Source organism: Pristiophorus japonicus, chromosome 13, assembly GCF_044704955.1.
Source record: "Pristiophorus japonicus isolate sPriJap1 chromosome 13, sPriJap1.hap1, whole genome shotgun sequence".
NCBI lineage: Eukaryota > Metazoa > Chordata > Chondrichthyes > Pristiophoridae > Pristiophorus > Pristiophorus japonicus.
In genome coordinates, this window is record NC_091989.1 from 51,629,599 (window position 1) to 51,654,701 (window position 25,103).

At 42.1% G+C, this 25,103-nt stretch overlaps 1 protein-coding gene across 1 annotated transcript in view; it reads right to left on the bottom strand.

Moving 5' to 3' along the window:
- lamb1a (laminin, beta 1a) overlaps window positions 1–11,223 on the bottom strand; it is a 103,788-nt gene extending 92,565 nt beyond the window's left edge. The window contains exons 1-3 of the mRNA XM_070897468.1: window positions 10,980–11,223; window positions 7,656–7,831; window positions 935–1,064 (exon numbers count right to left, since the gene is read on the bottom strand). Of these exons, the coding sequence (XP_070753569.1) occupies window positions 935–1,064; window positions 7,656–7,831; window positions 10,980–11,010 (337 nt within the window). The 5' untranslated portion in view covers window positions 11,011–11,223. The remainder of the gene's footprint in view (window positions 1–934; window positions 1,065–7,655; window positions 7,832–10,979) is intronic.
- Window positions 11,224–25,103: the final 13,880 nt, after the last annotated feature.

Genomic DNA, 25,103 nt, shown 5'->3' on the forward strand with positions numbered 1-25,103 from the left:
CCATGGGCCAAAGAGTTATTCTAAATGAATCTCATAAGAAACCTAGCTACAGCAGTTCAGACCTACATTTCCAAACAATGTACTATCCAAGCCATGTTTTAACCACTGGATCAAATTTATTTTAAATGGCCATTCAAGTTAATTTTCAGTCATCTGAACTAATTCTCATTTCCATAGTAGACTGGATGACCTAAAGCATTTAGACTATAAGAACTTACATTTTTGAGAATGTTTCAGTTGAGGAAAGTTAAGGGTGGTGAATGAAACCCTTTTTGGTACCAACATTATAAGCCTGTCTTTAGAGTCTTTGATGCTGGTTAAAGCTCCCTTCATTCTAACTTTATGATTGGCATGAATAGGAATATGTCTCTCAATTTTCATTTCTTTCACCCCTCTCACTTTGCAACCTATGCTGAGATACTGTTCCATGAGCATAACAGCCCTCCAGCACCTCAATCAAGTGTTAATTCGTCATCTGTGAGCATAGGCCCCAATTGCTGGTTTAAGGAGGGACCTCAAAAGGCAAGAAGATGTCCTCACCCATTTACAATTCCCAGCAGGGGGACACTGGACAGAAATGAGGATTGGAAACTCCAGCTGATTTTTTCCCCCCCCCCCTCTCCCAATGCAGAACCACTAAGCCCAATTACAGCATCCAGCTGAGCTTAGTTAACTCAGCACAGCAGAATGATTCAATCATTGAATATTCTGGTCTGCATGGCTCAGTACTGCACCAGGTACAATTTACTCACCAAGTCATTACAGTGAAAGCGCTAGGTTAATGTTAGTTCTGTAATGAAGTTTCAAGGCCATTTACAACTGAATGTTTGTTAACATACATCATTCAAAATAATTCAGATACTAAATCTATACATTTAGATCTTGCTTTACAATGAATACATTCAATTTATTTTCTCACATGAACCATACTCACCATTTTCAGACTGCCACCAGGTGTTGAGTCGGTTGTGGGCAAAAGTTGTGACGACATTCTCAATTCTGTGACTGTTTTGATTTTCAGCAAAGAGAGTCCGTGAATCACATGAAAAGCATTTCTTTTCTTCCTGAAAAATTAAATTCAAAATCAATTTAGTATATGTTTTCTATTTTCCTAATGCTGAATCCAATGTAAAATTGGATGGAAACAGAGAATTGCCCTGAAATTCCGGCCTCCGAAGTTTCTACGGACCCGGGAAGGCATCGGAAAAAACAGTTTTCAGCGCACAATGCGCATGCGCTGAAAACCGTCTTTTCCGATCTCATCCGTATATCGGGAGTGAGGACATTTGTACGGGCAAGATTGCGGTATTTACCCATATCTTGCCCAGCAAATGTCCTCAAAATTCTTGCGCCTTCACAAGCATAAGAGTTTAAAAACATACAAAAATATTAAATTTTAAAAACACATTATTTTAAAAAACCCTGCCCACTACATTACATTTATTTTTAACCATAATTTAAAAAAAAAGTTTTACATTCAGAAAAATTTTTTCTTCTCAGGTATTAACTTTAATTTCAATTAATTTTAATTATGTGAGGTGTGTTTTTTTTTAAATTGATTATGCGTTTAGTGTCTTTTTTTTCTCATTAATAGCAATGAGAACTTGTAGATACGGAGTTCTCATTGCTATTAATGAGAAAGCTGTGGAATACTGTACCTGATTGGCTGAGCAGTCACATGTGACTGCACCTTCTGCATGGGAAACGCGAGAACGGGAGCGCACTTCGCAGCGCGGGAAGCGAAGGCCTCCCCACCAGAATCGTAGGCTCCTCCTGGACCACCAGGTACTTTCGTAGAAATGTTTCAGGTCTGAGGCAATTGCGTGCGGGAAGCCTCCGACCGCAATGTCAGGGCCATTATATATTCATATTTTACAGCGGATAGTACTCACTGACCACCAGTTGCATTTTCTCTTTCTAATAGCAATCTAACCTCCTCCAATGTTCTCAGTGGAGGTAGATGCACCACATATGATACTAAGCCATATCGATCAGGAGGTTCTGAGTTTCAATCCTAGTCAGTAGTGAGATAGAAGATCGGTCAGGGTGACAGCGGCGACACAACAATTGGCTGATGTCCCCAAGCTCGAAGTGGGGAAAAGACATAATCCAACTCCTGAATGCTATTGAGTGCTCACTGCTAGAAAGTGCATGTGCATAGACATGAGGGCAGATATGGAGTATAATATTTTCCAGAGTCAAATAGCTATATCCCAACACTTCAACAACATCTTGCATTTATATAGTGCCTTTAAAATGTTCCAAGGCGCTTCACAGGAGCATTATCAAACAAAATTTGACACCGAGCCATCTAAGGAAATATTAAAAGGTGGCTAAAAACTTGGTCAAACAGGTAGTTTTGAAGAAGTGGAGAGGTGGTGAGGTTTAGGGAGGGAATTCCAGAATTTAGGGCCTAGGCAACTGAATGCACAGCCGCCAATGGTAGAGTGTTGAAAATTGGGTATATGCCAGAGGCTAGAATTGGAGGAGCGCAGTGATCTCGGCGGGCTGTAGGAGGTCGGAGAGATAGAGATGGGCGAAGCATTGATATATTTGAAAACAAGGATGAAAATGTTAAAATCAGGAAGTTACTGGACCGTGAGCCAATGCAAGTCAGCAAATTCAGGGATGATGGGTGGACGGAACTTGGTGCGAGTTAGTTCAAGTTTACGGAAGGTGCAAGGTGGGAGGCCAGCCAGGAGAGCATTGGAATAGTCGAGTCAAGTCTAGAGGTAATAAAAGCCACGGATGAGAGTTTCAGCAGATGAATTGAGGCTCTAGTCGACATTTACAAAAGCAGGAATGCAAAAAACTAAAATGCCTTTTAGATGATCAAGTACAAGTCATGTAATGTCAATCAGGTGTCCTTTTGCCTCTGTGTCGTTCCTCCTACCCATCTGCTGTGTGTTCATTTGCATTACTTCTTCCTGCTCACAAGGAACTAGGAAATGGGAAAAGTTAGGGCTCTTCAGCCTCAAAAGCAAATCTATCAGAGATCCTTTCAGGCGGTATATATAGGCCCAGAAATTGCAGTCGGAGGCTTCCTGCAGGCAGATGCTTCCTGCAGGCGGATGCCTCCGAACAAAATTTTTTTTAACAAAAGTACCTGGTGGTCCGGGAGGAACGTAGACTTGCACTCCGAGGCCTTGATTTGCAGTCCAGTGTATTGGCCCACGTATTCCAGGAGCGTATGTGCAGCCTGGGATCATGTGGGCCAGACCAACCAATGAAAAAGGCGTATCCCCATTCACAGTAATGATCTCGATTTGTACGGATATCACCATATCTGTGAATGGGGATACCTACAAAAACACAAACATTTTAAATAAATATGAAAAAACACTTCACATATTTAAAATTATTTGAAATTGAATTTAATTAAATGTTTTTACAAAAAATTAATTTTAAATTTTTTTTTTATATGTTTGAATAGGGGTAAAAATAAACTTACCTTAATGGACAGGGTTTTTAAAATATAAAAATTAACATTTTATTTTTCTCTTTTAAAACTTTTATGCTGGTAAAAGCTGGCCTTACAATTGCTTTTATCAGGCATGAGAGTTTGAAGGACATTCGCTGGACAGGAGTTGGGCAAATAGGCCAAATCTCGCCCGCGAAGGCCCTTATCCCGGGGATTCGTTGGAACTGTCAAAATTCATTTTGATAGTTCGCAAATGCCGGATTTTGGCGCATGCGCATTGTGCGCCAAGAACCGGCAATTGCGGAGCCTCTACGGATGCGTGCGCACATCGTATGTGTCATAGAGACCGCGATTTTTGGCCCATAATATGTACCGTGATAGATACTGCCAAATATGACTTGTGTATTATGGTCATTTATATTTCAAAATATCTTCCATTATTATAGGAGGGGCCTGTAACTGAAGTGTAGTGAAAGTAGATACAACTTATATACCACAAACATAAATTTAGTGTAAAAACCTCAGAATAACAAAGGGGTTAACAAAGCAAAATCAGATGAACTATGCATCACAATCTCATACCAGAATTGGAAAAATGCTTAAAAATAAACTTCCGGTGACTCCTTCATGATAAAGTTATTTGTGGAGGAGAAAAAACCATCATTCTTTGATAATGTCAGTGCAAGTGACATGATAATACTTTGAGACTATTATTCTTGTGTCTCGTTTTTAAACAAAAAGTTTGCCAAACACTTTAAAAAAAAACTAAAAGCCCTTTGAAAATCATAAATTACAGGGTACTGTTTTAGGTAATTAGTTCATGCCTTTAATAACGTCGGAATCATTGCAATTAAAAACCATCAAGAACATGCAAGCCAATGTAACCATCTGCAATCCATCACTGACTTCCCAGCAAATCACAGATACGGTGAAATCTACATCCGAGCCAGAGAGTAAAATTAAACTCCAGCGGGGGCACAAAATGGGCAGTAGTGGGTCAGCTGTCCATTAAACACCACGCCCAGTTTCCTTTCCAAGGATATTAATGCTTTAATAAAAATTACTATTCTAGAATGTAAATTAACTGAAGTAAGCCAACTTAATTATTGGAAGAAAGTATAAATTGCAAAACTGCTTTTGTACATTAGGGAGTCTTGTATATTTGAAATGTTTGCGAGGTGCCTTGTTGCTGGCCCAGCTAGTTTAAAATCTGAAACAGATGTGCCTGGGATACATTTAGTTCCCAGAGAGAATTCAAATAACTTTCAGCATACATTAATTAGAAGCCTACAATTGAAGTTATAAGCTCTGTTTGCATTGACAGTTATGGAACACCATGGCAAGGATTAGATACGGTGATGAGGTTACTCTCAGTGAGAATCAAATGTAATCAATTCTTGTAAAGGTCACAGTGGCCTAATTCCTTCAGGGCATCATTATTTGCACAATTTCTTGAACAAATAAAGAAAGATAAAAACTGGCACCATTCAAATTTTAACAATTAGATACTGCTTGCATAAAGATGACAAAACAGGATTGCTGATTGTGATTACAAGCAATAATCTCACATGAAAGCAGCTGTCAGGCTCCAACTGATTAGGCCTATTGAAAAGAAGATTTTACTACTCAGCTGTAACAAAAGCATTTAACTATTCAAGTAACTTGTTCATCCCATACCTCAGAAAGCTTTTTAAACTAAATATTAATAATACTGCTTTAAGTGTTTGACTTGTATTGAAGATAATAAAGGTGCTGAAGCTCAAACGAAAAATACCCAACTGAATTATTTTAGCAATTGTTCCAACCAGAAGCTAAGCATTATGCGAGTGACCCAACTAGCTCTGATCAAGCTGCAGATGATCTGAGCGAGCTTCACTCTGCAGCTGGGTGTGCTATACTGCTAGGATTGCTTGATGCTGATGCTGGGTGACTGAAATGGGATCATATTCCATTTTTTTCACCTTGATGAGCATCAAGAAAAGTTGCAATACAGAATACAGTTAACTAGTCCGTCAGACATGTACAGCGAAAGATACAGCACTGGATGATGGAGTTTGTCCCTGCCTCACTCTTGACCAGTAGATCTATGGACTCAAACATTGTTCTCTATTCCTTCTCTGGGTTACCTCCTTTGAACAAAGATGTTGACTTTTAATACTAGCTGACTGGTTCAGTTACTGAACTAACCTTTGGAGCCAAGCACCTCTTCAGAGTTAAAGCCATTCACTTAGGTGATCTCATCACTTCTCTATTTTCTTGCAAGCCAAAAAAGCAGTCTGCATAGACTGCAGGTATTTTTTTTTTTTATATACACAATTTATTTTTTTACTGCTTCTGTCTAGGGAGAACAGCCTCCATGCACTGCTCTTTCCCTTTTACTGTTCAGTCAGCTGCTGGTAGAGCTGGGCTCAGCTATGTAATACACAGACCTGATTGTAATTAGAGTGCTGGTACTCACTCCCTGTCGTTACAGGAACCGGTGGCCTTAATCTGATGGAAGTTTTGCAGACCCACATTTTTGTGGAGCTATAATGCAATCGATCCTAGGCTGTTTATACTAAGCATTGTAGCTGACCAGGAGAATGTGAAATCCGTCACTGTACTTCTGTAATGCAAAGGCATTTGATAAAGTAAATTGTAAACAAAATACCCCATGTATTGCAACTGGAAACTGATTATATTCAGCCAGACCGAAGGATAAACAGCGGCAGCACATTCCCCAGTTACTATATGAAAAGCCTTGCCCAGAGGCATGAAGTCTCAGAAACGTGCTGGATCCTGAGCATAGCTTTCTTCTTCACATCCGATCTGTCAAGACCAAAATTACTTCCTTCCACCTCAAATATTGCTTAACTCAAGCTGTACTTCTCTCCAATAGCTTACAGTTCAACCTCTCGCATGCTCTCCTTCTTGGCTTCCCTGCCTCCTCAAACTACATTGCAGCCCATATCCTCTTCTGCACAAAGCTTTGTGCACCCTCAATATCCACCCTACCCAAACAAATACAGCTCGGCCTCATGACCTACCTTTCTTCTTTCAAAAGTCTCCCCCAAATTTTTCTCTTATACCATACCTTCACATCCCTTCCCTTCGCCTGCTTCCCCCCACCCCCCTTGAGCTTTTTCTCTCCTGGTTTGTATCTAAATCAGAAGATCTCCCTTGCTCTTTGAATAATTCCATGGGATCTTTTACATCCACCTGAGCAGACAGATGGATCTTGGTTTAATGTTGCATGCAAAAAAACACCTCCAATAGCGCAGCAGTTCCTCAGTAATGCACTGAAGTAATACTGTAGAAGAAAATTAATGTGAAGGAATTACCATGAAATGTCTCTTAAAATGTATTTCCCTTGTTGACGCAAGCATTAGAACACAATAGATGCAGGTACAATGATTTTATACTGAATGGTTATCAACCCTTAATAGACTTATGAAACATCAGTGCTGTTGCCGAAGGCAATCCTATCTCCAGCAGCAGCAACGCTGAGAATCCGAGGTGTGCCTTCAAAGACTAAAGATCTACCTGGAGGCAAGTTCCTTCAGAGGAAGTGATGAAAATATCAATGGAAACATCACCACCAAAGGCAGAGATTACAATCTTTTCTGGCCACTGTCAGGCTTATTCTCCTCAGCAATACAGTTTTCTGGTCTTTAGCCTTGACAAATCTCCCCCAATTGCTGAGAAAGGTACGACATTCAGAAATAAATTTGTAGATCATGATGTTATAAATGTGTCCTGACAGTTTTGCATTTAGTTTGTAGAAGACCCACACTGCCACAACCAGGCACTAGTGTGGATCTCAGTGTAAAAGCAGCTTAAAACTGCATTTGCACAAGTATGCACATGCACAGTTCTTTTTGATGAGTGCAATTTGACCCACAGTACAATTAGGGCAGTTTCTACATCATTGGACACCTCTGGGAATAAACAAAGCTGCTTTTTAAAGTGACTGTGTGATATCAATAGCCTAATAGTCCCTCTCGAGATATATTTATCGTACACCCGTGTTACCTTGTACAGGTGTTCTTTACCACATCAGCACCTGTGGCACATCACAGAAACAGGCTGAAGATCAAGCAATTAACATGAACGAAGCCAGAGTGACTGGGTAGTTAATCTAGAGACAAAAGCAAATCAGAGGCCTGGCTCTAGCACACCAGTGTTTTTCTGTTCTGAATACAATTCTGTGGTCTCCTTTTTCTCTCAACCACACTCAATAATACATCCATCATACCTGAAGGTGGCTGACAATGCAGAAGGGTTCAGGTTTATATTTGCCACAGGTGGAACTGGCAGATAATCTATCTGCTCTCCCAATCAACAGGTCTCCTGTGGCTGGGTAACAGCTTCCCTCAGCGCAGCCATAGCTGAACTCTGGCCCTTGAGTGATAACGCAGCGCCAAACTGCGACTGGAAGACAAAGAGCATATCTAAGTTATAACACACAATAGCTACAAGGATGTAGACCAATATCATAAAATCGTGGAGGACATTCAGCCCATCGTGCTTATGCCAGGTCTTTGAAAGAGCTATGCAATTAGTCCCACTCCCCTACTCTTTCCCCATAGCCTCGCAATTTTTCCCCTTCAAGTATATTCATATGCAAGACTTCTAGTTGAGAACATTAGTCTAAAATAAGATAATATGTACAAGATCTTTGTCATAAGATAGTGTTTTGTTCTAGATTTGTTACACATTCTCATGCAAAGTTCATAATTTGTTGAAAAGAACGGTTTCTAAAAATGTAAAGATCTAGAGAGAGCACAGGTTAATAATCAGATTGACTGAAGTTCACAGAATGAGAATAATAGATTTCACCCAGTTAGACTACAGATACCAGTCTCAAACCAGTTACAATGCTGGCTACCCACCGCCCCCCCACTACTTTCTGGCCAGCTACTACCAAATGCTCCACACACATTTTTCCAGGGTTCCAAATTTTGGCAACATTTACAATATTAAAAGGGAGTTGATGGGAGTTAGGGAACCTTTTTTGCTCCATGCTGCTGTTATCCTGTACTTTGTGAAGCCCTTGTTGTGCAAGACTACATTGCATCAGTGATCTTGTCCCTCTCAGCTGCAGTGCGGTGGGAATCAGATTGCCAGCCTGGGTCCCGAGTCGTACTACAATTTTGAGTTGATGCGTTTACAAGGGCATTTTAGACAGATACTAAAGTGCTGGTTTAAACATAAGTATATGATTCAACACAATCAGTTTAAAACAAAGTACACTACAATGATGCCAAACTCACTAGCCATTAGAATTCAACATTAAAAGCTAGTTATATTTCCCCAAATTCTGGGAGGGTAGGGGTGGGGAAGAGGTCAAGCAGCATTTATACCTTTTACTTTAGATGTAAATCTTATCAAATTGCCCCTGTAAATGCTGATTTTTTAAAAAGTTTACAGTATAAATAATGCTGGCTGAGACAATTGTTTTTCTGGCTCCCATGTTAGCTGACATTGTTAGCGGTTCTCTGTCCTCAGGTACTGTTCCCCTCTCCTTCAAATCTGCTGTCATCACCCCTCTCCTCATAAAACGAACGCTTGACCCCACTTTGCTTGCTAGCTATCGCCCCATCTCCAACCTCCGTTTCCTGTCCAAAATACTTGAACGTGTTGTTGCCTCCAAAATCTGTGACCATCTTTCCACAAATTCAATGTCTGAATCCCTTCAATCTGGCTTTCCCCCTGCCACAGAACTGAAACTGCACTCATCAAAGTCACAAAGGGCATGCTTTGTGACTGTTGCAAAGGTAAACTATCCCTCCTCGTCCTTCTGGACCTGTCTGCAGCCTTTGACACAGTTGACCACTCCATCCTCCTCCAAATCCTCTCCACTAATGTCCAGCTAGCTGGGACTGCACTCGCCTGGTTTCATTCTTATCTATCCAATTGCAATCAGAAAATCTCCAGCAATGGCTTCTCTTTCCACTCCCACATCATTACCTCTGATGTCCTCCAAGGATCTGTTCTCGATCCCCTCTTATTTCTCATCCATATGCTGCCCCTTGGCGATATCATCCGAAAACACGGAGTCAGTTTCCACATGTACGCAGACAACACCCAGCTCTACCTCTCCACCACTTCTGTCGACCCCTGCTTGGTATCTAAATTGTCAGACTGCTTGTCCGACATCCAGTACTGGATGAGCAGAAATTTTCAACAATTAAATATTAGGAAGACCAAAGCCATTATCTTTGGTCCCTGCCACCAACTGCGTCTCCTAACCACTGACTCCATCTCTTTCCCTAGCATCAATCTGAGGGTGAACAAGACTGTTTGCAACCTAGGTCATATGTGACCCTGAAATGAGTTTCCAGACACATATCCGCAGCATAACTAAAGCCACCGTTTTCCATTGCCCGCCTCCGCCCCTACCTCAGCTCTTCTGCTGCTGAAACCCTCATTCGTGCCTTTGTTACTTCTAGACTTGACTACCCCAACTCACTCCTGGCCGGTCTTCCACATTCCACACTACATAAACTTGAAGTCGTCCAAAACTCAGCAGCCAGTGTACTAACCCGCACCAAGTCAAGATCATCTATCACCCCTGTGCTTTGTGACCTACATTGGCTCCCAGTTAAACAACGCCTCGATTTCAAAATTCTCATCCTTGTTTACAAATCACTCCATGGACTTGTCCCTCCCTATCCCTGTAATCTTTTTCAGCCTCACAATCCCACAAGATGTCTCCATTCCTCAAATTCTGGCCTCTTGAACATCCCTCGTTATAACTGCTCAGCCATCGGTGGACGTGCCTTCAGTTGCCTATGCCCTAAGCTCTGGAACTCCCTCCCTAAACCTCTCCGCCTCTCTAACTCTCTTTCCTCCTTTAAGACGCTCGTTAAAATCTACCTCTTTAAACAAGCTTTTGATCATCTGTCTTAATTTCTTCTGTGGCTCGGTGTCAAATGTATCTGTTTGTCTGTAACACTGTTGTGAAGCGCCTTGGGACGTTTTACTACTTTAAAGGCGCTATATAAATACAAGTTATTATTAATAATTGATAATAGACAGAAGGGGGAAACCCGGATTTTATTCACCGCTAGTCTTGCTATATTTGCATTGCTGTGTTATTGACCAGGGCTTATATATAACTGGGACAATCTCATGGATTTTGAGCAAATTTGTCAAGTGAAGTCAAAAGTTTTACATGAAGAGTACATGGTAAAAGGTACTTTGAGAAATTTTTAACGAATCTCGAACAAAACACAATTATCTTACGACAAAGATCGTTCGATAGTCTACAAAAAAAAAATCAAGCGTTAAAAACACTGGAAACTTTTCACTTAAAACTGTTAGGAGATTTCCTACAAAAAAGGCTGTGAATTTGCCACAATCTATTTTAAGTATTTTTCGGAAATGGTGGGGGGGAATTCACTCTCCGTCCGAACAGATGGTTAAAAAGTTATTGCATACTGCTGTGATCATTTTCCTTTCTTATCTGAGTGCTTTCCCCTTTAAAAAAATAAACGTACTTTGATTTTGTAGTACGCAATTTTTGGCAGTCTTAAGTGTTTTGTGAAAGAAATTTTTTTACCCAAAAAAAACTTACCAAAAAGAGTTAAAATCTTGAAGTGGAGCATTGTCCTCTAACTGCCCTCTCCACGGCCAATAAACTCGTGAAGCAAACTGTTCGGCTAATAAACGGCACAAGATGAAGAAGAGACACAGTTCATGAATTGAGCACCGGTTGAAGTGCCGCCGTCAGACACAGCACATTATGGCAGGGCGCGGTGCGTGTGAACTCACTGTAACGTCTTTCGGCGGGCGGGACGCTCGCGCTCACTCCCGGAGCAGAGACACGGCGCGCATGCGCCCTCCCTGCATTCAGCCAGCCAGCCAGCCAGCCCCGCCTCACAACCAGGACCTTCCCCTTGGTCAGTGATGTCCTTTTTTTTAATTACACACGTTACGCGAAAATGTTTGAAGGTTTGCCAAATGCAAGCCGGACTAAAATCATTTTCTTTTCTTTTTAAACCAAGATACAGCTTCGAGAGGCTCTGTCATATATAAACCTTAAACACAGAAACATAGAAAATAGGTGCAGGAGTAGGCCATTCGGTCCTTCGAGCCTGCAGCACCATTCAATAAGATCATGGCTGATCATTCCCTCAGTACCCCTTTCCTGCTTTCTCTCCATACCCCTTGATCCCTTTAGCAGTGAGGGCCCTATCTAACTCCCTCTTGAATATATCTAACGAATACATCAAAGAGAACCGAGTGGACTATAGAGGGGATGCCACACAAAAAACAAAGTTAAGAGGGAAGACTGGCGAGCAACATAAAGGGAAGTAGTAAAGGATCAGAAGGGAGGCCATTCAGCCCTTGTTAATTCATGCTTTCAGAAGTCCTGACATTACCCCCCCTCCTCCATTGTAACATCCAATGATTCCAGAGTTTTCACCTCCACGTTTGCCAATTACTCACCAATTCTGCAAATTTATTCATGTCTTCTTGTACTTTGTTGTGGCCTTCACCGGTATTGACCAAAGCTCCCAATATGGTGTCCGCAACTTTTGTAATAATACTTCCAACTCCCAAGTCCAAATCATTTTTGTCAATGATGAACAACAATGATCCCGGCACCATGTAGAATAACACTTCCTACTTTTTGCCAGTCTGAGTAGCTACCCCCAATCCCATTCTCTTTTCTGTTTTGTAGCCAGCTTGCTAACCATTGTGTTACTTGTCCCTGACTCCACATGCTCTGATCTTAGTCATGAGTCTACTATGCGGTACCTTATCAAAGGCCTTTTGAAAATCCAAATATATTACAGCTACTATATCATCCTTGTCTACTTTCTGTTACTTCTTCAAATAATTCAATAAGGTTGGTTAATTAAGCATTTTCAAATCTATGTTGACTATTTACTATATTTTTGGATTCTAGACATATTACACTCCACAAAGCTGTAGTGAATAGATTCCAGCTGAGAAGACTAAGGAAGATTTCCCTAGGTCTTCACGCAGGTGATGCATTGTTTTGGCGCAGCAAATATTGGACAGATCGGAGTGTGTGATTACAAGGAAATTAATGGAGAAAAATTGTGTGGGGTCCTTTGCAGGCATACATTCTGACTCATGTCCCAGGTCCAGCAGCACTGGTTTGTAAATTTTTGAAAGATCTGCACAAAAATTAAATTCAGTGTTTTGTGATTCCCTCCTGGATGTGTGTCTCTTGGTCCATCCGTTTTTTTCTCCGTCTCACAGCTATTACTAATTAGAATGTTTATATCATCAAAGCACAAACTTAATGTATTCAGAGCCTTTTTGTTTATCTGATAAACTTTCCATTTGTTTTTGGTGGGGGGGGGGGCGCGAGGAGGTGGGTAATAGAATGGAGAAAACACTGCATGCCTGTCTATCTCTCTTAATCTGTCTCTCGGTCAGCTTGATATGCTTTCTGAAGTATGAGATGAATGGCTTTCATTTAAAACCTTGTTAAAAATGTGTTCACATTTATTGCATTGAAATATTTTTGAGAAGTGCACAAACTTAAATATTGTTATGAACAAAAACAATTTGACTTTTCTCCAAAAAAAATAAATTACAGCATATGATATGTTTATAATTGAACATAAACACAAGCTACAAAAGTTTTTAATCAGTATAGTGTGTTATATTTAAAGTGCAGCTCTTTCATTTTTTGTCTATCTGTCTCTAATGCACACAAACACATGCAGACTCTGTTTAAAAAAAACCCACATCGGATAAACTTTATCTGAATAAACCTTCAGAAAATTTCCCTCTAACTTTCTTCTCATTTTATAAGCAACCAGGCAGATAGTGTTGGAGGCTGAAGAGAAGCATTCTGTCAGTTGGGCTAACTCTATGCTACGGATGCACGTTGAGAAATTGTGCACAGAGCACATATTCAGACCACCTTCAGGTAACAGAATTACAGCCCAGAGCAGAAATATTAAGTTCAAGCTCAGGCTTTTGAGAGAGTCTGAGGCCTTAAAGTAAACATTTAAATGAAGTTATTAAAATGCACAAAAGATAATTCAGTGGGTACACCTGAGTTATTGTAAAAAAAATGTATGTTTTGATGTTTCTATTTTGTTTAAAATCTTATTTTGGAGAGTTGGAATTTTAATTACTGAGAAAAAAAATAGGTAAAAATTTATAAAGAAGCGTTTTGAGTGAATTGATCAATCATTTTATTTCTCATTTTAATTGTTTTTAATGGGGCTCAAAAAGGTAGCTGCAGAGAGGATGTTTTCACTCGTGGGGGGATCTAGAACTAGGGGGCATAGTTTCAGAATAAGAATTGAGATGAGGAGGAATTTTTTCTCTCGTAAATCTGTGAAATTCTCTGCCGCTGAGAGCTGTGGAGGCTGGGTCATTGAATATATTTAAGGTGGAGATAGACAGATTTTTGACCAATAAGGGAGTGAAGGGTTATGAGGAGCGGGCAGGAAAGTGGAGCTGAACCCAAGATCAGATCAGCCATGATCTTATTAAATGGTGGAGCAGGCTCGAGGGGCCAAATGGCCTACACCTGCTCCTATTTCTTATGTTCTTATTTAGGATTGCTTGTTTTCACAAGTCCCTATTTGTAGTTTTCTAGTTGCTTACCTTGCTTTCGATTCTTATGTTCCTTACCTCTGCAGTTCTGATTTTCTGCTCTTTTACTTTAAGCCAATCAACAAAAGTGTAGTGCTAAAAGTGTGATGACAAAAACGGTGACAACAGGAAGTGCATGCTATTTGCAAGACTTTTAATATTTACAAATATGTACTTAGGGCTTTTCTTAGTTTATAGGCCTTTTTATTCAGATTGCTGAATTTTAAAGGGGGAGCAGAGCAGAGTGGGTGGTGGTGATGAGGGAGTGTTACCTCTGACTGTGGAGAAAATCACGTGTACAGTACAGCTACATCTTAATTATTTCTCATTTCTTAGAAAGTCATCTTAGAGCAATGCCAAAAGAAGTTGACTTCTGTAGCATACGGGGCCTGTAAAAATACGACAAATATGAACTAAAACAAATTTAAATAGTACAACAAGGTATGGAATTGAACAGAACTGAATTAACTGTCCCACTCCTGAATTGAAATCAATTCAGATATGATACCAGTTCTCCCCCCGCTAAGCATAAATATGGCCATGTGCCACACATACCAAGGCTTAATTACCCAAGAAACTCCAACTGCCTGCGTTACTAATCAATTCAAGATATAGATTAGACATGCATGACACAGTTTAGCCATGTCATCAATATTGCTAAAACAGACAGCCACAGCAGTAAAAAGCAATACGACTCATATAGAACCAGTTTTGGATTAGCAGTTAGCTGCAATTAAAGCTCACTTCCTATCATACAATGTCTTGACTTTCTGTATACTGAATCACATAAACTAGGAATGTCCAAAGTATTTATCTGCATGGTCCAGTTAGGTATATAATCAGGAGCTTTGTGGTCCATGTGTAAAGTTTAAATTAATGTTGCTGTTAATTTGTATATATCTTACTAGCAGATCTTGATGTTCTAATTTAGCATGTATTTACCAGTGAGGTGATAGCATTAACAGCTCTTTCCAAATGTTCAAGCCCAGAAATTCAGACAGGGCAAAGCAACAAGCAAGAAATATAAGCACAATAAGAGCTGACTCGTCTGGATTGCCAGTGCTTGAGGGCTAGAAATTCTCTACCGGTTGCACTTTGGACACCCTTCACCTATCAAGGCTGATAATGCATCTCATGTAGTGGCACTTCGCAGGTGCTACGTGTATGTGCACACAAGTGAGCTAACCTTGCCAGATAGTGTGATGTCAGCTCACTTCCATAATCTTCAGTTTATCGAAATGTGTCGATCATGATGCACCTTTAGTGCCAGAGCTGCAATGTCTGGTGCCAGCAACTAGTGAAGGGTTTTTATTGCACACTAGGAAATTGTCCAGTGTGGGGGGGGGAAGAGTCCAGAGCAAGAGGACATGTGGTGCCAGGCAAGGATGACGGAATGGCACAGGACAGGGAAAGGGTTGCCTTATTTTAATTTATCTTACCGGGAATCAAAGGATATGCATATCGGGCAGGAAAGTGGAGTTGACGGAGAAGATCAGCTATGATCTTATTGAATGGTGGAACAGGCTTGATGGACCATATGGCTTACTCCTGCTCTTAATTCTTATGTTCTTCTGACTTCCCTATCAGTTCCTGTTCCAAACTGGCCCTGTGCACCTGGTGCATTGCTCAGGTGCTCCTGACTCATTATGGACTGGCAGCTGAATTCGCATTCTAATAAGGGGCTTAATGAGGCCAGTGCACAATTTGCGTGCAAACTCCCAGCCCGCTTTTTGTTTGTCACTTGCATAGGGTGCGCTAGAGGATTCAGGAGTATTGTAGGCTTCTGTCCTCCATGCTGTAATAGAGCTCCACCTAGTGGACTACTGATGTCATGCAACTACTGATGTATTAACAATAAAAGGTCATGTGGCAAGGTCACATGATGACAGTTTCTGTTAAGGAGCCATCTTGTAGAGTGTGCTTGTGTTAGTGGTCTCTGTAAAGATATCACAGATGGTGACGAGGATAGGATATTTGGATTCTCTAGCTGATATTTTTGATGGTGGATAATCCTGCCAACTGACGGAGAGATTTTGAGAGGTTCTTTGTTTTGCAGAACATCTAAATATCTAAGGTAAATTTCAAGCACACTTGGCTGAACTGTTGACTTTGCCAGAGTCCAGATGGCTGCGCCTATGGGAATAATAGGGCATTTGGGTGAGTTCCATTGTGACCGAGAGACTTTCAGAGCAAATGTGGAGTAGCTAGAAATGTTTTTCACCATCGAAGTATAGTATTGTTGGAGTCCCCAATGATGAAAACCATGACTGAGTGGTTTTAGAAAGGAAATGGGCTATTTTCTTGACTGAAGCAGGCCCCGAGGTGAATGAAACCCTGAAAAATGTGCTTGTTCCCATCAAGCCAAAGGAGGACACGCCACTGATGGAGATTCCAGCACTACAGTCCTGAGCCTCTGGAAATTGCTGAAAGTTATTGTTTTGGAACAGGAAATCAATGAATTGACGAGAGTATCAGTGAGTACATTGTAGCTTTAAAAAAGCTATCCATTCACTGTCATTTCAGAAACTTTCAGGACCGAGCATTGCGTGACCGCTTTGTGGTTTGAAAAATGAAGCAGTAAGAAGGAAGTTGTTGACAACCCCTAACTTGACTTTTGATTTAGCTTGTCAGACAGCTATGTTGATGGATATGGCCAACCATTATTCCTGAGAATTTTGCGCCATTTCCAGTCGTCAGACAACTGAGGTGAATCGCCTGCAGGCTAGAAGTAAAAAACAGTTGGGCCCCAAGACCTCAACAACTGGCCACGGTAACAGTGCATTGAAGTCATGCTATCGGTGCCTGGGACAACACCTCGCACAAAGTTGTCCATATGTGAAGGCAGAGTGTTTCTACTGCAATGAAACTGGGCATCTTGTGAAGGCATGCCGACAGGAGTAAACAGACTTTCAGTGCTAGAAGTAGAAATCGTCAGACACTACATAGCATTGAAGAGAAGCAACAGGACGAGGAGGTTCTGGAGATGCCGTCATCAGGAGTATGAGGGTATCGAACAGCGATTCGCGAAGTATTGTCATCCAAGTAGACGTTGTAGGAACCAGGATACCCATGGAAATCTACACTGGTGCATCCATGAGCGTAGTACTGGAATTGCTATATCTAGGCAAGTTACATGATTTTCAACTGGAGAAATTGAAGCTAGAGCTGTGAGGTTACTCAGGAGAGCAAATCCCTGTTGGAGGAAGTATCACCATACTGGTGAAATACAAGGATCAGTTTCAGAGCTTGCCTCTCATAGTAGTGGCAGGAGATAAGCCTGCCTTGATGGGTAGAAATTGGTTGGGATCACTGAAGCTGGATTGGAATGAGATTTTTTGTGTGGTAACGAAATTTGCATCAAAAGATGACGTCATCAAGCAGTATCCGAAGATGTTCCGCGAAACAGGCAGTCTGATCCAAGACTTCAAGGCGAGTGTCAGAGTGTAGAAGGACGCAAGACCAATTTACTGCAAGCCACGTCCCGTACTATACGCACTCGAGAAGAAAGTTGAGCATGAACTCAAAAGACTAGAAACTGAGGTAGATCTAAGTAATGCTAATCACAGTAATGCTGATGCTATGTCCAGGATGCCATCCCCATCACAAGTTACACCCAATAGGGAAGAAGTGTTCTATTTTCCATACATTGATGAGCTGCCAATCACAGCTGAAGAGATTGATAGAACAACCAAATGTGTCCCAGTTATGTCAAAGGTGTATGATTATACAGCAAATGGATGGCCAAACCAGGTATCAGAGGAAGATATTCATCCATACTTCGTTCGTAGGAATGAATTGTCAGTGGATAAAGATTGTATCATGCGGGTGCAAGAGTAATTATCCCAAATAAGTTCAGGCCCAAATTGTTAGGAGATCTTCATGACCAGCACCTAGGAATGTGCTTGACCAAGAGTTTTGCATGCAGTTATTTATGATGGCCAAATTTAGGTAAAGATATAGAGTACATTGTCAGTCAGTGTACAACATGTTAATCAGTAAACAAGAAACCACCATCAGTACCATTACAGACATGGAAATGGCCTCCCAGGGTGTGGCAAAAGTTACATGTAGATTTTACTGAGCTAGAAGGACAACAATTGTTCATTGTGATTGATAGTCTTTCGAAGTGGGTAGAGATGTTTCCAACGCACAAAATAACAAGTAAAACGATAGACAATTTGTGAAGATTGTTTTCTTCATACAGCCTCCCAGAAGAAATTATGTCTGCTCAAGGGCCGCAATTTTGTTCAGAAGAATTTGCAGTTCGTGAGCAAAAATGGTGTGAAACATACCAAAGTTCTACCATACCACCCTGCTTCAAATGATGCAGCAGAGCGCACAGTACAAATTGTAAAACGTGCCCTCATCAAGCAAATGATCCAAATCCAAGGAAACGCAGTTGTCGTTGGACCACAAACTGACAAATTTTCTGATTACTTATCGTAATACTCCTCATACAACTACTACTAGAACACCAGCAGAGTTGTTTCTCAAACAGCAGCTACGAATCAGGCTCTTGTTGTTAAAGCCAAACTTGGCACAATCAAGACAGAGTCATGATAGAGGTAGAGCAAGAGAGAGAAGTGTGAAATTGAATCAAGGTTAGAGTGAAGAACCATCACTATAAATGGTTAAAGTGGTTACCATGAAGAGTAGTGAAGATATGTGGCCCTCACATATATTTGGTCAAGATATTTGGTCAAGATGTCTGATCATGGAAAGGTTAGGTTTGTTCACATTGATCTTATTTTACCTACAGATGTGGAATGAGTTGAAAGTTGGAATGATTCGATTATTTCTGATGAGTCAGATAGTCTTGTTACAAGTAAGGTACCAGTAGTAAATTCTACATTAGATGTTCTAGAAACAACTCCAAGAGAAAGTCAGAATTTATGTTCAAGTCAGACAGACAAACAGTCTGAAGTTAGAGAGAATCAAAATGTCGATCAAGGTCAGCCCTTGGAGAACAATTCTCCTCAGGCTCAGCCAAGAATGAAGGTATCCTCTTCGAAACAGAAAAGCAGTGGTTAAGTTTGATTTGTAAATGTGGAAAAATAAGTTAATACTTTTGTTGTGTATACCATGCAAGTTATGTATAATGATTATTTTGTTATGATTACTTCTTCATTAAGGAGGGAGGTGTTATAGAGCTCCACCTAGTGGACTACTGATGTAATGCAACTACTGATGTATTAACAATAAAAGGTCATGTGCAAGGTCACATGATGACAGTTTCTGTTAAGGAGCCATCTTGTAGAATGTGCAATGTTAATAGTGTCTTAAAGATATTACACATGCTCAATAGTACAGGGCACCTGGCATCATTTTACCTGCCTCATAATTATACCACGCCAACAACTTAGGATTGTGTTATAACTTAGAGCAATTATCCTACTACTCAGCCCCATCAGCCTACTCGTATAAGGAGTCAGGATACAGGAATAGGCAGGGGCAAAAGAGCCTTATTAGGAGTCTTCCTGGACTCCGAGCCTTGTGATGATGGTCACCTTGGTCCCAAGATTCATGCTACAGCAGCACAGCCATGCAGCACTGGTGCCACTGACCCACAGCTATCACCTTGCCACCACATCACCTTGCCACCACCTCACAGTCAACAAGCTCCCTGCTAGAGTGGAACTAAACTACAGAACCAGTGGGAACCTGTTCAACCTGTGCCATCTCCAGGCCAGATCCAAGACCACCCCAACCTCTGTCGTTGAGCAACAGTACGTGGACGACGCCTGTGTCTGCGTACATACAGAGGCTGCACTCCAGGACAAAGTCGACGTATTTACTGAGGCGTACGAAAGCATGGGCCTTACGCTAAACATCCGTAAGACAAAGGTCCTCCACCAGCCTGTCCTCATTGCACAGCACTGCCCCCCAGTCATCAAGATCCACGGCGTGGCCCTGGACGCCGTGAACCACTTCCCATATCTCGGGAGCCTCTTATCAACCAGAGCAGGCATCGACGACGAGATCCAACACCGCCCCCAGTGCAGCCACCTGAGGAAAAGAGTGTTTGAAGACCAGTCCCTCAAAACTACCACCAAGCTTATGGTCTACAGGGCTGTAGTAATACCTGCCCTCCTGTATGGCTCAGAGACATGGACTATACAGTAAACACCTCAAGTTGCTGGAGAAATATCATCAACGATGTCTCCGCAAAACCCTACAAATCCCCTGGGAGGACAGGCGCACCAACATCAGCGTCCTTATTCAGGCTAACATCCCCAGCATTGAAGCACTGACCACATTTGATCAGCTCCGCTGGGCAGGCCACATAGTCCGCATACCAGACACGAGACTCCCAAAGCATGTAGGAGCTCCTACATGGCAAACGAACCAAAGGTGGGCAGCGGAAACGCTACAAGGACACCCTCAAAGCCTCCCTGATAAAGTGCAACATTCCCATTGACACCTGGGAGTCCCTGGCCAAAGATCACCCTAATTGGAGGCAGTGCATCCGGGAGAGCGCTGAGCACCTCGAGTCTCAACGCCGAGGGCATGCAGAAATCAAGCGCAGGCAATGGAAAGAGCATGTGGAAAACCAGTCCCACCCCACCCCTTCCCTCAACGACTATCTGTCCCACCTGTGACAGAGTCTGTGGCTCTCGTATCAGACTGTTCAGCCATCAAAGAACATATTTCAGGAGTGGAAGCAAGTCTTCCTCGATTCCGAAGGACTGCCTATGATGATGACATCAGAATAGTTTTAAGAGCAGTACCGAAAGGCTAAGGCTCAAGTGTAGGCATGGTCATAATAAGCATGCTGTAAATATATATGTGCACAGTAAAACCACTTTGTGATATGAAGTCGTGTTTTGAAGTATGTCTGTTCATTATTTCTTGTGTTTGAGAAGATGTATGGAGGTCAGTTTGCAAAGTTCCAACTATGCTTCCTTAATGAACCACTGTTTCTTTAAGCAAACCTTTTCTGAGAATGCATAGGAGTGGCATGGTCTGTAATATCTGGTGAAAGGGTACCTCCAAATTCACCTTGCTCTCCTTTTTAGCCTTATGTTTGGTGCCTCTGTCATTTCCTCTTTCTCGGCTTCTGTTCTGCCTCTATCGTTAGGACATATATGGGGATGCCCATAGTGAAGCACATACTTAGGATTCCGGGATTTAAAAGTGGGGAGCAATAGATTACCCAGCCTGAAGCTGCTGAAAGTCAGCTTGCAGAATCCTTTTTTAGTTGCACAGCTCAGAAAATATTTTTCTAATTGCTTCAGTCAAAGCTGATGTTTCAGACAAGTCTGTGGACATTCAATGCCTGAGAACTCAACCACCCCCTGGTTTGACAAGTAATGCAGATATCTCACCCCTCTTTTCTACAAGCTTAACTTATGTCAGATGGAATTCTGGTTTAAATGGTGGAATTTCTGGGTCAGCAGTTTTTGCCCTCAGCAACCTGCCATTTGCACACACTCACCTCTTTGGGGGCCAGGAACCAATTCTACTGAATGTAGCCTCGATTTGGAAATGGTTGTAACTCTGATGTTTCTGACTTAACATCCCAAATTCCTCTCCCCTATGTCAGAACTACATTACTTTTGCACCAATAAACTATTCGAATTTCGGGTGCATTGACTTTGTCACATTTACATTAGGTAATCAGGTCCACGGTTCAATATGGCATCACACCAGGGAATGATATATCTATATATGGATACTATGTCCAGCAGTAAATTCCTATTGTATTAACAATTTCCCCATCTTGTGTGAAAGAACTGAAAATGTAATTGGATACTGAAGATTTTTTTTTTGACACATGTGATGTATACACTGTGTTGACCTGTGTTTGACATTTCTGAAGATTTTATTTTGGCTTCAAGTTCAGAGAACCAGGCTCTGACTTGGATTTGTTTTTGTGCCTCCTAAGTGAAAAGGAAATGTAACTCCAATTCAAACTGGTTTTTCCTTTCTTGCAAATAAGTTTATGAAGAAATAATGAAGTTAGTGTACACCATCTGATTTGTGGATTGCATGTCTGAGCTGAGTTCCCTGAATAAGGTTTTGATTTCATATCTCCGTCTGGAACTAAGGCAATGTTTGTTGGAGTTTCCTGTTATTTAGCAAAGCACACGTCACCCTGTCTGAAAGGCTCCATCTGCATCCACTCTGTTCCTTGTAGTACAATAGTTCATTTAGTGCTGTAATTATTTCGTTGTGACTTTTACATGCTGGCATTTTAAGTGTTCTGATGAACATAGTAGGAATTATTGAAACTCTTGCCCACATTGTATGCAACTCAGGGCTCAATTTTCCCCAGTGATTTGCGCCATTTTATTGGTGCGCGCCGCTTTTTATGGCCTAAATTTTTTTTTAATCCATATTTCCCCAATCATTGTGCGCCAGCGTAACTTAGTTAGTTAAGATTATTTTAGGTTAGTTTTTTTTTGCGTTATAACATAAGAAATAGGTAGGGGCCATAACCTGATGTCTGTGTCAGTTTTTCACAATTATGGAAGTTTGGGCAATTTAAATTTATCCCGAAAAACCTTCTGGGCACTTAAGGAAAACCAGCGCAAATTAAAAAATTGGCGCAGAAAGACGCCATTGTTTTTATGCGAAGTTTTGGAGGGAGTCAAAAACACATAAATATCCATAATCAAGCTTACATTTTTAAAACTTAAAACGCAGAAAATGGAAGTTTAATGGAATTCTTTAAGTTTTAATTTTTTTTAAACTGACACGACGCCACTGAACATCTGCAAACCGGGCTCGATGGTCGGAACGTCGCCCGGCAGAATCGGACACGGACTCAGGGCTCGGCTTCAAAACAAGCCCGGGGGGGCGGCGGGGGGCCGTGGGGAGCTGTGGAAGGCGAACAGAAGGTATGAGAAGCCTACACCACGCATCAAATGAAGCCCGGGTGGGGCTGTGGAAGGCGAACAGAAGGCATGAGAAGCCTACACTACGCATTAAATGAAGCTCGGGGGAAGGAGGGGACAGGGGAGGTTCCCGATCGTTGCAGCTGCTCAGGCCTGGGTGTGGTCCATACTAGGGCATCCTTTGGAGGATTCCGAGATGTACAGGAACAGAAAAGGCTTTCACTCCATTAATGTGCAGCTCGTGTGTGACGACATGCACCCATGCTGCGTTTATCCTACGCGAGAGCGTAATATCTGCCATGTTTCAGCAGCAGCCAGAAAGGCAGAGCTGGCTACTGGGAGACAAAGGGTACGGCCTCACCATCTGGCTCATGATGCCCCCATGCGTAACCCGGATGTAAGCTGACCGGGAATACAGCATTGGCATCTTGAAACAGCGTTTCCGATGCCTGTACCATTCCGGAGGCTACTTGTTGTACTCCCCTGAGATTGTTGGTCAGTTCACTGTTGTGTGCTGCATGCTGCATAACTTAGCCATCATGAGGCAGGAGCATCTGGTAGTGGAAGACCCACCTGCGGTGAGAGTGGCTGATGATAAAGATGTAGGTGACGAGCAGGAGGAGGAGGACAAAGAAGCCATGCAAGTGCCTGAGGCCAGAGCACGATGGCGGAGGAGGGCAGGCCATCGTGCCCCTTTAACGATTGCTCGAGCCTTGCGCCAGCAGCTCATCCGTGGACGCTTTACTGCTGCCTGAGGGCTCAGTGACAACTATTCCACATGGACCATGTTTACTCTTTGGAGCTGTTCCGAAATGTTATGTTGCGTTAATGGAACAAATGATGTAAATTATTCTTGTTTACTTCAAAAGGTTGTGTTAATAATGTAAATAATTCAGTTATAATGTAAACTATCTTTTATTCAAAAGTTTAACAAACATTTGTTTGTTCTTAACTTTAATAAAAATATTCTTGTATCAAACTTAAAAAATTTCAGTTGAGATCACTTACAAATTTTAAGATCATTTACAAACTTCTAAACTTGTAAATTTTACATAACTTACAAAAATTTTTAATTTGAGAACAGTTACAATAGTAACAACAATAATAACAACAACAACAACAGCAGCAAAGAAAGGCTGTACCCATCTCTCCTCCACCTTATCTAAGACCGCCAGCTGCGCTTGGTCTTGGTAACTCCACCCCTGCGCAGCGTTTCTTAGGTTGGTACCAAGCTTATTCTTTCAGACATCCGGATAGTGCGCTCTACTTGCTGGGGGGCGTGGGCATGCGGTAATGTGGAAGACCCGGCTTGGGCCTCTTCAGAGGCTGGTCTGGTGATTGGAGTGGGAGTGGCAGTTGATTCTGTCAATGGGCGTGGGGTCTGGGCATGTTCCCTTATTGCAGCAGCTAACTCCGACATTCTCTTCCTCATGTGCCCTGACAGGTGTGTCAACTACCTGCGACATTCCCTCCCTCATGTGCACCGACATTGTTTCTGCTGACTGAGACATTCTCTCCCTCATGTTCCTGGACAGTGTTCCCATTTCTCGTGAGAGTATTGTTACTTCTCCCGACAGTTCCGATACCTCATCATCCACCCCACTGATGGTGTCCAGGCATGATTGGGTAAGGTCAATGCTCTCCGCACTCATTGCCATTATCTGAACCACATCTTTCAAGTCCTGCATCTCAGGAGAGCACTGTCGAGCTCTCCTTCCCCTCCTCACCCTTGGTGTGGCTCGCTGCATCCCACTGGGACCCGTAGCCTGGGATGGTGGGGCCCTGGGTGTGCCTCGCTGCACCCCACTGGGACCCGCAGCCTCGGACGGTGGGAAACCATGGAATGTCCCACCAACACTCATACCACTCAGGGAAGAGGCTGGCACCTCAATGGGCGGCACCTGCACCTCCCCAGAGTGAATACAACAGTGGGGGATTCATCCATGCCCTCCCCCTCACCCCCATGCTCATGATCTAGAAAGTGGGATTGGAAGATGTTCTCTTCTTCAGGCTCGTCCGCATCTGAATCTTCTTCTGCATCATCAGAGTTGGCCTAAAGTTCTGCAAAGTATAACAGAACAGACAAATGGTTAGCAGCAGAGGAGGGGGCAGGGTGGGTGGCATGAATAAGCTCACACAGCGCAGGCAGCAGGCTGATTTGAAGGACTACGATGAATGATAGCACATTGCATCAACCGAAGCGTGGCTAACAGAGACAACCCCATGAACCGAAACAGTACTTAACATTTAGCAAAGCCAGACTATGGAATTTG